At 33.5% G+C, this 14,646-nt stretch overlaps 2 protein-coding genes across 2 annotated transcripts in view; one reads left to right on the plus strand and one right to left on the minus strand.

Annotated features, from left to right (window-relative positions):
* The window catches only part of LOC136027405 (uncharacterized), a 53,969-nt gene extending 47,859 nt beyond the window's left edge, over positions 1 to 6,110 (plus strand). The window contains exon 4 of the mRNA XM_065704644.1: positions 5,972 to 6,110. Coding sequence (XP_065560716.1) covers positions 5,972 to 6,072 — 101 coding nt within the window. The 3' untranslated portion in view covers positions 6,073 to 6,110. The remainder of the gene's footprint in view (positions 1 to 5,971) is intronic.
* The window catches only part of LOC136027403 (uncharacterized), a 65,588-nt gene that overhangs the window by 3,645 nt on the left and 47,297 nt on the right, over positions 1 to 14,646 (minus strand). Inside the window, exons 10-13 of the mRNA XM_065704633.1 lie at positions 10,747 to 10,909; positions 8,890 to 9,028; positions 5,334 to 5,511; positions 2,309 to 2,860 (exon numbers count right to left, since the gene is read on the minus strand). Coding sequence (XP_065560705.1) covers positions 2,309 to 2,860; positions 5,334 to 5,511; positions 8,890 to 9,028; positions 10,747 to 10,909 — 1,032 coding nt within the window. The remainder of the gene's footprint in view (positions 1 to 2,308; positions 2,861 to 5,333; positions 5,512 to 8,889; positions 9,029 to 10,746; positions 10,910 to 14,646) is intronic.

Raw genomic sequence — 14,646 nt, forward strand, 5'->3', positions numbered from 1 at the left:
TTAAATAAAAACCAATTTTTCTCAACTGAAAGTAAGAGTCGACATAAAAATTAAAAGGAAGAGAAATTATTTTGTCTTCGAGGATGTTGCTATCTCCTCAAACCCTCGCTCTCCTCAATAAAGTTTGACTTTTCCTCTCCGTTTCTCAAGAACGACTTCTGAAACACGAGGACCTTTTAATTGGCAGAACAAGCTTTTTTAAACACTAGAAACTTTAGCATTACGACTAAAATAATTGAAAAGGGGCAGCCCCCTCATATACTAAACAACTACTGTTCGTTTTGGATTAATTTTTTTAAAGAGGGCTAACACCACCCCCATAGAAAGCTCCCCCTGTGAAAAATTTCTTCCACAGAAAATCCCCTGTGGAAAAATTACCCAAGACAGTTGCCCTCGAATGTTTTCTCCATATATAAAATTGACCAGCCAAATAGGAAGTAAGAAAACAAAAGAATATGAATTTTGAAAAATCCCCCTGTGTAAAGTTTCCCCAAAAAAGCTCCCTCCATATGAAAAATTCTTCCTGTGGATGATCCCCCCCCCCTGTTGGTAATTCCCCTGAAAAAAATTATATTGCACAGTAGCAAATACCATGTATAAAATATGGGGGCAAATTGGATAAATTGCAGCTCTCTCCTCAGGATTGTTAGAGGTATAATACAGGATTATACAGGATTAGATACAGGATTAGATGATATACAGGATTAGAGATACATATTAATCCTAATACAGGATTAGAGATATATACAGGATTGTTAGAGGTAATATCATCCCCAGAAATATAGTTATTTTGCGTTTCAACCATGTTGAACAAAATTTCCCATCTCGAAATTTTGATGGATTTCGTTAATGAAAAAAGGCGTAGAAAAAATCTAGTTGGCCTCCAATCTTTTTGTCACTTAGAAAGGACCCTATAACTTTTAATTTTTGTTCGACTGAGCGCTCTCTCGGTCTTAGTACCATCGATTTGATAGTATCATCCCTGAAAAAAAAGCTCAGAATCTTTAAGTGGGCTTTCTGATATTCTGAATCTGATGATGTGATTTTCATTAAGATCACTTGTTTTTTTATGCTGTTTTTGTGGGGGAGGGGTGTCCTCCCTTTTCAAAAACCCAGTAAATTTTCTCAGGAATGTAGCTTTTGATTGGTTATATTAACTTAATGAATTTTATATATTTTGAATGAGCATAAAAAGGCAATTCTTTTGTAATATTAACTATTACCCGAATTTTCTTTTTTAGAATTTCAGTTACTATTGGCCTGAGTCACTTCTAATTTACAGTTAGTTTCCACCGAAGGATGTTACTTATTGCGGCAGAAAACTTACAAATATTTGAATACTAGGGGACCAAATATGCATATATTCACTTATTTTTCGTTTAGCAAGACTGTTCGAAGAAATAATTGTTCCTTTTCCGATGCAAAAAAAAAATGATCTAGAAAGATCATGACTTTGGGAAAATTTGCTTAGGGTTTTGATTAACTTTGGAAAAACTTTTTCATATGAACGACGTCACAAACCCCCACACGTCCATTATCCTAAGCCTAAAGGGTTTTACTTTCTACACCGAATAAAATAAAAGTGCAACTATCGAAAATTGTACCCAAAGAGGATACTCCAAAAAGTAACAACCAAAATACACCCACAAAAGATTATTCCCAAAGGAAATGAAATCTAAAAAGTATTTTTCCCTCAAATAGTTTTACCAATTAAATATTTTAGCCTACAAGAGTTGTAATCATGTCAAGCTGAATCTGCTTAAAGTAAAATTTACACTTATGGAAGATTGAACCTATTTAAGATCAACACAGAACAGCGTTAAACCATGCTGACATTGAACAACACAACATTTCATATGCTCAGTATTGTGTACACTATAATAATTGCTTTGGTAATTAAATTACAGAATCTCTCTCTTTTTGTATTTCCAACCTTTCTCACTTTTTCTCTCTTCTTCTACTTACTCTTCTATCCGTCTTCTAACTTGATTTCTTTCAAATTTTAAGCAGGACTTATTCTTTAGCTGTTGATATAGATCTGAATTCTTGACAAAACACGAAAGTCTAAGCGCTTATTGCGGCCTTTTTTTGGTCATTATATGCCTTGATTTTAACTTTATTCTTTTTTATTACATTTAACTTAATTTTATCTCACAACAAAGATTTTATAGGATGTAGCTGTTTGAGATAGATCAACAACTTCATTCCACCCAATTAAACAAGCTAGTCACAGGGCTATTCCTGTTACAACTTCAACTTTTTAATGAAACCTTTCAAAACGCAACAACTTAGACTCAAGATTACATACCTTTGGCAGATCTTCTTCTATTTGTAGCAGCATGACCTCATCTTCATTTGGAGTCAAAGCATGCGATTCTTCTGACTCATAGACATACTCCACAGAGGAGGAATCTTCTGTCGATACCATCTCAGGTAGAGCTTGTGCCCCTTGACTCTGTTTATTAATCACTGCATCCAGCAAAGGATTGGATTCAACAACTAAAGTATCAACAGATACTCCTCCAATGCTCCCTTTATTCGCCAATGTAGCTAAAAGAGGGTAGGATTCGACAACTGTAGCATCAACGGCTACTGCTTCAACACTACCTTTATTTGCTAATGCAGCTAACAGAGGGTTAGATTCGACAACTGCAGCATCAATGGCTACTCCTCCAAGACTCCCTTTATTTGCCAATGCAGCTAACAGAGGGTTGGATTCGACAGCTGTAGCATCAACAGCCACTGCTCCAAGGCTCCCTTTATTTGCTAATGCAGCTAACAAAGGATTAGATTCAACAACAATGGCGTCTGCACTATCAACAGATTGTGTGAAGGTCTGAGCAGTAGGTAAACTACAGAGCTGTAAAAAGAATAGAAGAAAATCAACGTTTAATCATTCGAAATTTAAAATAGAAAAAATATACCCAAAGATAGAAAAATTGAGCTTCACTCCTTTTAAAGTCTGAGTTACCTTGAGTAGCTCGACCAATTTGAATAATGAGTCAGTGAATAATTGATAAATTGATTGTTCATAAAAACCCAAGGATATATTTAATAGAACTATGTTTTAATTATATTTAAACTCGGAATTTCCCTAAGCAGCTTGAGCACTGAGCAACATTAGTAATGACAATGATTAACTGAGTTTACTGAAAACTCGATTATTTCTAAAGGCTCAATTATAGACTGACCAAAATTACAATTAAAAGACATTTTAACTCTTGGTTACCTTGATTAGCTTCAGTACTAGGCAAATTGAGTAAAGAGTAACTGAGTTAATGGATATCTCAATATTTATGAGGGCTTAAGAAAACAATGACTAAATTACGGCTACAGTACATTTCAACTCTTAGTTACTCTGAGCAGCTTGAGCACAGAGTAACCTGAGTAATGAGTAACTGAATTACTCCAAATTTAACTGTATATGAAGGGTCAATGCTGAACTGTGGGACATTATGTCTGAGCCACATCTTTATTCTGAATTACCCTAAGTGATATTAGATATTAGAATTTTTGTTGATATTAGAAGATCTTAATATTAGACGAATTTCAAGCTCTTGAAACGATGAGTTCATTGATCGAATTACCTTTGAACATGGAAATCAGAAATTCGAGAACAATAAATATTTATTTTCAAAAGGGTTTTAGGAACCTTCTCTATTTACATATACCCCCATACATCTTAATTATTGCTGCATTTGGATGGTTCCGTTCCTACAACAATTAGACCAATAATTTTTTTCAAAATAACTAACTTGTCTTTTTAAAAGTAAACAAACACAAACAATAAACAATTGGAAATGATTGTGAATATCTAAAAGTACTACACTCTTCTTGGTTTAGTAATTTCTACCAGCCTTTGTTTCAATTTTGTATTACATGTTCTTTTATCCATCCTCAGAGTACACGTTTTCAGTTGCGTCAATTCCAAAAATTGGGGCGGGAACAACATATTTTTAAAATCTAGGGGGGGGGGGGTTAGTTTCTTTTTTTTTTCATATTTTCAATGAATTACAAAAAAATTACCCCCCCCCCCCCCCCGAAAAAGAGATATTTTCAAAGTTTAGGGGCGACAAAAAAATCTAAGAGAAGAGTGTAATCACCCATCCTCACCCTAGTTGACCTCTCTAAGCAGGGTAGCTTAGATCTGTGTGTACCTGGACTCGAGTCAAGTCTTTCTTTTTTTTGCGTTTTCGCCACCTTTCTTTGTAAATCCCTACTGATAGGCACTTTTTTTAATAAGAATTTTTAGGGCTTATCTATCCCTCATTTTCTAGTGAAATTCTTTTTCGTCAATTTAATAAAAAAAAACGCTTAGATTTACAGTTGGGATTTTCGGACTTGGAAGTATAAACGTCAGTCTTGAAACAAATGTCTTATCTAAGTTTTCGGAAAGAATATATAGTATTTCTCTCGCAATCAAAATTATCAGTTACATTTTTCTTTCTTTTAATTTTGTTTTCTGAAATAAATTTCAGTCTTATTTCTCCAACACCATTTTTCAAAAGATAACCTTGAATTATAAATGTGATAAAAATAAAAATATACCGTTGAATTGATTCTTTGAGATTTCTAACTCTGAAGTTTAATGTTAGTTTTGAATCTACCGTTAAGATAATGGGCCCCATTAAATTTTTACAAATAAAAAATTCGGTTTATCTTTTCTTGAACTAAAAAGTTTTTGTTTACAAGGTTTCCATTTCAATAGAAACCTTTTATGGATGATACTATAAGAGGTCAAAGAACTTTCAGAAATAATTTTTTGCCTCATGTCTTCGTTGTTGTTTCTCCAAAGCCATGAAAAACAATTCTTATGAAGAAAGTATGATTAAATTTACTTTTTTGATAATCTGGCTCTGAATTTTAAACGATAATTTTGAATCCATCCTTATAATATATAGGATATGTTAAATTTATTAACAAAAAATATTGTGTCTTTCTATTGAAATGAAAAATTTTATGTTCGATTTCTCTTTTTCTGGATTTTGTATTCAAAATTCCTATAGCAATAGAACCTTGAAATTAAACCTAATTTCAATCATTCCCTTAGTTTTCCTGAGTGATGTCTAAATTTTGAATTTAGCGATAAGGTATATAGGTCAAGTTCAATTTTCAAAAAGAAAATATCGTTTTTTTCTTTAAACAAACGCTTTCTGGAAGGTTTTCATTTATTAAATTCACTTAAAATCAAAACTGAGTTTGACATCAAACAGTTTCTATGTCTTCATTTTTAACAAAATATTTCAAAGTCATCGTAAAAACATTTGATGAAAGTATATGTTGTTCGATAGACCACTTTACCGTAAACCGTATAGTTGTATAAACGTAGTTACCTTTGATGCTAATATTAGTTTTGGCATAACTTCTAATAAGAAACGCATCTCTCTTGGTCTATAGCTTTCAATCAAAGTGGCTTTAGTCGGTGGCTCACTAATTTTCATATACCGTGGATTTTTTTCAGAGAAAGGTAGCCAAGATAGTTCACTCTCTGCACCTTCTGGGGTCGGATTTCTGCAAAAATAACAAATTTGTCATACAACTGATGTCAAATGGTAAACAACCTACTCAGTCAAAAAATTACATTTTCTATATTATTTTTCTGATTATATGCGGTGCTATAATCAGTAGAATATAATTTTTATAAATTCAGACAATACAAGTTGAATAAAGCTTTAATATTAATTTCAGAAAAAAAATTTCTGCAATAAGAGGGGAGAGAAACAATTATAGCACCCTTATTCAGACTTAGTCTAAACGAAGAGAAATGAAAGATCAATTCCAAGTAAAAATAACTAATACGGGTATTTTCTGTTGTCATATTCCATTCCTGGTTTTGCAAATATGAAACTTGGATAAATTTAATTTCAAAATCAAATTTGGATATCTTGGATATCTAACTTTGGAATCAAAACTTGGATAAATTTAGTCGGGTCTGTTTCAAAAGTTACTTATCAATTTTTTTGTGTTTCAGGGGCTCTAGCGACGGCACAGAGGGAAGGAGATTGGCACACACGATTATATGATTCCTGGTCAAGTTCACATCCATTTTCTGATGATTTCAATGGGTATTAACGTAATAGGAAATAAAAGCAAATTGACATGTTTGGGCATATATTTGTCAAAACCCCAACGCAAGTTTAACGTTTATCCTCAAACGATGAAGGTTGGATTTACTGCAAACTACAAGTACTACTACTAATAACTTATCAAGGCACCAATTTAAGCCACCTGAGGCCAACTCAGCTACGCGTGCTCCTCTGCCATACCAGTCTATTCAGATTTTTACTCCTTCTGATAAGATTAACTCTGGGATAGAATTGCGCTATTAGACCTAAAACATGAAAACTAAATCATTAGGATCTTCAATATCTTTAAGGGGAAGATAACATTTATGGCATATCATCTAAAACTGGCATATCATTAAAGGGTTTGGATTAGCTTATACGATGTCATTAGCTACCTTGGATCCTCAACCGCTAAAAACCAGTTTTGACATATCTTGCGCCCGGGGAAAAATCTTGATTAGCACCCTCCCTCCTGTCTCCCACAAAATGTTCATTCAAAGTTTTAACAAAATTTTCCACTTATTAACAAAATTATTTTCAATTTATTAAAAATTTATATTTGATTATTTTTAATGTATTATTTCACTATCCCTTATTTATTTTGTTATCATTATTTGATTATTGTTTATTTCTTATTTTATTATGTATTATTTTATTAATCAATTAACAGTTTATTAATTATGATCATTTATTAACTACGTCCACCTTATTTTAATTGAAATTTAATTTAAAAAATACAAAATGATTATAACCATTAGATTATTTATAATAAATTTTGCGCCATAAAAATTTCTGCACCCAGGACAAGTTTTATGTCCTCCGTAGATTTGAGTCTTCTAAACAAGATGAACCTTTCGACAGAACCACTTGACACTGACTATCAATGGCGATGTCCATCATCGATGAAACACTTCGGTGGTATTTTAATGCAAGCCTATGCATTTCGAGCCTTACCAGGAGATCTGAGCGCAGTTGATCTTGGTGGGACGTGCGATACTTAACTACTACGATTCGTGCAAAGATTTGATTTGATTTTTTTTTTTTTTTTTTTAAGAAAGGTTGTCCTCCCTCACCCCTCAAGAGGCCTTCCGCTCCCTTGCTAAGGCATTAGGACATTAAATGATGTCGAATACATAAATGTTTACTTTCAAGAAGCAATTAGAAGATATTACCCTTAAAACAATTCACTAAGCTTCTCGGGTTATTCATCAGTTAAAAAGTCTAACATATTTTTGGAAAAGCAAGTTCGACTTATACTCAGCGTTTTGATAAAAACTGTTTCGATGTACACTGCTAACCGACACGCTCTAGCGTGTTAAAGGAAGCTTTAAAGGAAAGGGTAAAGAAAGTAGAATCCCGTTCCCAGTAAGGCTGTCTGTTCAAATTCAGCTAACCTTCTCAACACGCCGATCCTTCCAAGAAAACATAGGCCTACTTTGCACAGACTATATTTTGACTCAAAGCAATTCTCGAGAATAGAAAAGGCTGATTAGTTATCAGTTAAGAAATAAGTTGAAGCAACCATTGCATTGCAACGCTGATAATTATTCCAATTATCCTATTTTCCTTTAAGCCTTCTATGGAGGCAAAATCGCCAGACACTACTCGGTATGGTGACAAGGCTTCAAAATAGACATTAGTCCCCAAATCTTTTGTCTGAAGTTTAAATCCTCTTTGTACAAGTGGATTAAAGTCTTGAACTTGGCATTTTTCATCAATATGTGAAAGTTAAGAGCAAGCTGAAAAGTTCAAATCTTCGCCTGAAAAGTCAGTGTCTTACCGCCACCATCAAATGACTGCTTTTCTGACCAAATAAATGCCATTGAGATCAAATGAGTTCTGAATACTGTTCAGATCAGTTCGTCCAAACAGTCAGTGTCTTACTGCTACCACAAATGACTGCTTTTCTGACCAAATAAATGCTGTTGAAATCAAATGAATTCTGAATGCTGTTCAGACTAAAGCCCGTCCAAAAAGTCAGTGTCTTTACCGCCACCATCAAATGACTGCTTTTCTGACCCAATAAATGTTGTTGAGATCAAATTAATTCTGAATGCTGATCAAACCAAAGTCCGTCCAAAAAATCAGTGCCTTATCACCATTATCAAATGACTGCTTTTCTGACCAAATAAATGCTGCTAGGATCAAATGAATTGTGAATACTGTTCAGATCAGTCCATCCAAAAAGTCAGTGTCTTACCGCTATCATCAAATGACTGCTTTTCTGACCAAATAAATGCTGTTGAGATCAAATGAATTCTGAATAATGTTCGGACCAAGGTCTGTCCAAAAAGTCAGTGTCTTACCGTCAATATAAAATGACTGCTTTTCTGGCCAAATAAATGCTGTAGAGATCAAATGAATCCTGAATGCTGTTCAGACCAAAGTCCGTCCAAAAATCAGTGCCTTATCACCGTCATCAAATGACTGCTTTTCTGACCAAATAAATACTGTTGAGATCAAATGAATTCTGAATGCTGGTCAGACTAAAGTCTGTCCGAAAAGTCAGCGTCTTACCATCATGCTCAAATGAGTACTCTTCAGACCAATCATATTAGAAGGTTTGAACAAAATGGTGGCATCATTGACTTAGATAAATAAGAGATATTAATAAAAAGCAATAGATAAATAATAAATTTTTAAAAATGTCATGGAAATATTAAGAAAACAAGGATATTCTCGAGGCTTAAGCCTCGCTTAAGCAGCGACCCAGAGCATTTTTTTAATGCAGAAGCTTACTTTAAAGTTTCATTTTCTTTTTTTTCAAATTTAAAATACATCAGAGATCCTTCCATTGAATTTAAAATTTAAAACTATTGCATACTTAGTCTTGGCGAAATTTGTCCAGAGTTCTGAAACTAGCTCACGGATTTGTGCGTCATTCTCTGAAACAAGTCGTATTTCCTGGGGCCCACCTCGAATTGGGAACAGCATTGGTAGATCGTCACCATGTTCCACTTTGGCTGAAATCATAATTTTTTTTTAATAAGTAACATTCTAATAACAGCTGTACAAACATATGCTGTAAAACTATTCGAGCCTATTCAAAGTTGTTCATTGTGTCGGTAATTTGTATTTTCGTCAGAAAAAAACGTAGTTCTTCAGAAGATTAGGCGAATTCTAATTTTGTTGTTAACTCGGTAGTATCAATATTTTCCCTTGGCATACTTTTTGGTATGAAAAAAGAGAGAGAGAGAGAGAGAGATATTAATTTCTAAAAGAGATTGCAAAGGATAGAGAGGGACAGGGAGGGAGGGAAAGAGGGCACATCAGAAGATTGAGAAAATTCTATATTTGTTAATAACTCTTCACTGTTAGTGTTTTTCCTAACTACATTTTTTAGTTTGACAATCAGGGAGATAGCTTCGGGAAGAAGTTCCCACTTCTCTCTAACTTGAAAAAAGGGGAAGGGAGGGATAAAAGAGAAAGGGAGAGGGGTAACCTCTTCAAGATATTGTGTAAATTCTAATTTTGCTAATACCTCGTCAGTATCAACATTTCCTTAAATTCATTTTGTATGATAATTATGGAGATGCTTTAGGGGGGAGAGGACTGTCCCCATTCCTCTCTAAGAATTAAAATATAGTAGAAAAATACAAAGGAGATTTTACTTGAAGAAGATGCATAAAAGCGTTTCCTTCATCCCCCAATCCCTCCCTGAAAAACTAGGTCTCGGGCTCGCGATCCCCGAATCCCTCCCTAAGAAACTAGGTCTAGGGCTCGCGTGCCAAAAAACTGCTGATAAAAAAAATAGCCTGGAATGAGATAAAAAAGATGAGTAACCTGCAATTTGTAAGTTTCCCAGAAAGAGGGAAATCCTTAAAAGACGAGAAGCAATTTTTATGATAGGGCCAAGATTCTCTTGCTCCTTGCTAGTGCAACTTTTCCCCTAATTATAATGCAAAGTATACAGGCAAAAGAAGCTCTCACTGGTACTTCTATTTCAGTGTTATTTTTGTCACCAGAATGCTGTTTTTTGTAGTGTAGTATTGAGCTTTGTAGTGACATCTATTTTGAAATAATTAAAACTTAGATGGTAATATTGCTGACATGAAAATGTTGAATTTTTAACGATGTTGTAAATTTTACCAATTTTAATTATAAAAAATTGTCTGCGTAGTCTCTAGAAATACTATAGCTGCTTGAAACCATCAATAAATTTTAATTGGGTGCTAGAAACTAGTTAGAGATATTAGGAGGACTAAATCCAAATAAGACTAAAAAATAAAGCAATTTTAATTAATGGTGATCCTAAACTGCGTACTCTATTTTAAAACTGTAGTGATAAAACGTTTCCTATAGAGCGTGAAAAAATTACTAGTACAAATGGCACATACGCTAGATTTTGTTTCGAAGGGGAAATACTTTTCAGTCTAGGGGGTAAAACTTTGAAGAGAGCGCCAAAAAACTGGTGAATTACATGGAAAGTGCAAGAAAATATAGACAATTTCGTAAAGATTTCGGAGGGCTGCTCTAAATATTATATAACATATGCCTGTATTTAAGGCACATAGTTCATCTTGTTTAGTCACATGAGAAAAACAAAGTTCTATCATGAGTTACAACTAAAATTTTTTTAGAATTTTAGAATTGTGCTTCTTTTCACAGTAATTTTGTTTCAACATGAGCATAGAGAAATATAAAACAAAATAGAAATATGAACGAACTGAAAATGGCATACCTCTTCCTCCAACATAGGATTCGTAGATACCAAACACATTTAAAACTTTTGACAGTGTAACATCAGCGGGATATTCATAACTGAAAAAATACACAGGGGCTGTTCTTGAATACAATGAGGCAGTTTGAAACGCAGCTGATCGAAATGTGAAGTCATTGCTGGCCTGAAAAGATGAAAAATCCCCATATGTAAACAGTAGACACATATAAACCTATGTGAACACTATATTATCACACATAAACACATATAAACACTATACGAGACACATAAACACATATAATTTAGAAGAGAGTTTCTTCGATTAAATTTATTGAATCCTTAATCCAATTTTGCTTCAGTAGATATGAAAGAAAAACCCCTGACCTTTTAAGCAAGATGATTAATCTAGTCTATTGTCTTTTTCTTAGTAAAAAGCCCATTTTCTGTAGCAATATGATACAAATTAGACTAGGAGTGCTACAGATGAAGTTTTAATGGAAGAACAAAATGGTTTTTAGAATGATTTGCTGACAAAATCTGCTTAATTTGTCTGAATTTATAAGTCCTGAGATCATTAACAGGCGGTTGATGCAGCAGACGGATGATTTTAGAGAAGGCTCTAACCTTAGGACCAGTATTTAGCCATATGTTTATTAGCTATAATGGTCCGTTCACGCAACAGCATAAAATCTTTCATACAAGCTATAGCTTAAGACTTTATGTTACGTTATGTAATTTTACGGAGCAAATTTTGCCCGTAACGCCTTAGACTCCATTTCTTCTTAGAATCTTACGCCACATCAGTTTATGTTACGTTCCGGAAAGGTCAACAGCCAAAAATCAACAGCAGCAACAAAATGGGATTCCTAGGTGAGCAGTTAATGAATTCTGAAAAATTTTCTTAGGAAACCTTTAACACTTGATCAGAGCTTAAATTTTAGTCTCCATTCTGCATTTTTTTTTTCTGTGAACACTTTGCTTATAATGATAGTGATGATTTTAAATAATGATTATGATGGTTTAAATTATCCTAGCGTAAAAGGACCTGTTTGTGTTTTCGATACAAGTCGAAGCATTTCCAGTAGCGGTTTAGGGGAGGAACAAAGGGGGCACTTGCCCCGGGTGTAGAAAATTTAGAGGTGCAAAATTTCAAACAAATCATGTAACGGTTATGATCATTTTTTAATTTTTGAAATTTCCTTTTTATTAAAATAAAGTAGAGAGCGCAGTTAAGGAATGAAAATAATTATATAATATTCATTAATGAATAAAGTAAATTGAAAAATAATACTAATTAAAATAATTAATTCATAAAAACTTATAATAATTAAATAATTCAATGATAAATTAAAAATAATTAAAAATTAAACTATTAAATAATTACCGGATGTAAAATGACATTGTTAAAGAATGAAAATTTTGTTAACATTTGACCTGAAAATTTGTAGGAGACAAGGGGGTGGGCGTGAATAAAATTTTGTAGAGGCACAAGAGAGGCTAGAATCCCCATCGAGTATTTCTGGACGGTTTCTACATTCTTTTTTTCTCTCTTTGTATCTTCTGCTTTTTCTCAGAAAGTATAACTTACGATGTAAGGTAAATTAAAGTCGTTTTTGGTGCTAGTTTTTATTTTATATGTTTGTAAATGGTTCATTTTAAAAATCAAGACCAGGCTTTGATAGAATTAATCTCTAATTTTAAATGAATATAAATCCAATAACAATACTTGGCTTTGGATATTTAAGCCTGTAGATGATTGGAGGGAAACTTGTGCTTTCGTGTTCGCCTTATCAACCTCACGAACGATAAGAGAATGAGCCTCAGATAGAGGTGGACAGATGTGATTGCTCAAATCCAAAAATGTGCTCACCCATAAATCCCATTTTGTTGCTGCTATTCACTTTTTGGCTATTGACTCTTTTGCAACGTGACAGAGACTGGTGTAACGTAAAATTCTGTCATAAAATCATCATATTCATGGTCTAAAATCATCACTATCACCATAAGCAAACTATTCAAAAAAAATGCAGAACGGAGATTAAGATTCAACAGAAAATGATCTAACGTACAATTCTAAGAAGAAATAGATTCAACTTAGCACTATCTACGTGGTGGCAGATGTTTTTACACGTGCTAAGCCTGTCTGGCTAGTTCTATTCTGAATACTGTGAATGTGTTAAAAAAAAGTTTCTAGAAAGCCAGCATAAAATAAAGCAACTATATTAGATGAAACACTTCCAAATGAAAGGGTGTTAAGATCTGAAAACAGTCTTTTTGCCAGAAAAAGGCAAGGTATTCAAAAAATTGTTCTGTATAACATAGATAGATTAGGTGAGTACAGGGCAAGTTCTCTCGAGAAACTGTTGAACAAAATAATGGTTTTCTCATAGTTATTTGCGAGCTGGTAAAAAAAAAATAGAACTACTACTACTACTAACAACTCACCGTAGCACCAACCCACCTTGGACAACCCAGCTGCATACGGTCCCCTCCGTCCCAGTCTATTCAATGTCTCCCTCTTTACATTCTCCTAAGAAGTTCCCATTTTCCTTAAATCTTTCCTTAAGGTATCCGAACACCCCGTTCGGGGACGATCTGTTTTTTGTTTGGCCCTAGACGATTAGCCAGAAAGGACAATCTTTGGGAATCTGTCAACCCTCATCCGCAGAACATGTCCTAGCCATCTAAGATGCTTAAGCCATCAGTACAATCTAATTCATGGAGAATTTTACTTCCCCAGCAGATTCCATGGCCTCCTATTACCTTTTCTGTGGTCCTTCAGACAAAGTTAATTAAATAGATCCGTTTAAATGGGGATAAACCGCAACCCTGCTTAGCTCCTGATCTAATACGAAACCAGCGACTAACCTCATTTCCTACATTAACCATAGTAACGTCGTCTGGTACATAGCACAACCATTTTTTTTTTGTTTTTGGTATACCGTACAAGGATGGGACCTTCGTTAAAGCTCTTCTTTCAGCTGAATCAAACGCTTGCTCATAATCTATAAAACAGAAGACTGGGGCTTGATGACTCCATCACTTCTCGATTTTTAATATAAGAGACAAAAATCGGTCGAGGTATCCCCTCTCCTTCCTAAACTACACTATTCTTCACTTAGGTTTTTTAATAAAGATGCAAAAAATATTTTTCAAATGTAGGGATTGGATTTTGTCGTTTTTTGATTTTTTTAAAGTGAAAATACTTAAAAAAAAGTATTGTTCAGAATGCCATTATTAATTGTGTAACTCTTATGAGTTTCTTCTGTTATTTAAAGGGGAAATTTAGAAGGGATTTTTATTAATTATTATAGATTTTTATAAATTTTAAAGGGAAAGGGAACTCTAAAAGGATTCTTTAATTTCACTCTTACTCCTCCTTCAATGAAAAATATTTGGTACTTATGTATTATCCTAACCACACTGTTGTTCTTGATCTGTTTAAAATTTATTTCTCTTAATGTACTCAGAGATAGTCAGCTTAGCCTGAGTGAGATAAACTACCATGCAGGTATATTTTAATTAAAATATTCAATATATAGATTGGATAGCTATTTAATATAATGCATTCTGGGCGGCCTGCTTTCCATAATTCTTAGTTTTAGTTTCCATAATTTTCATACTAAAGTATTATATTTTCATCATATTTTGGTACACTGTAAATTCGAACATTGTAAAAAGCTTCTGAAAAAATGAAAAGGTTGCAAAAATTGTAGTAAATTGTGAAAAAAATACAAAGGTTGTAAAAATTGTAAACTTTGAAAAAAATATAAAGGTCTTAATAATAATATAATAATAATAATTTATTCCAGAAAAAGCCCGTGGGCCATAGGAAATTTACTTAACAAAAAACAAACAACAAATTAACTAAATTAAATTAATACTATTTAAAGAAAACGCTCCCGATGTGCCGCTGCAATC

The sequence above is a fragment of the Artemia franciscana genome, chromosome 5, assembly GCF_032884065.1.
Source record: "Artemia franciscana chromosome 5, ASM3288406v1, whole genome shotgun sequence".
NCBI classification, from domain to species: domain Eukaryota; kingdom Metazoa; phylum Arthropoda; class Branchiopoda; order Anostraca; family Artemiidae; genus Artemia; species Artemia franciscana.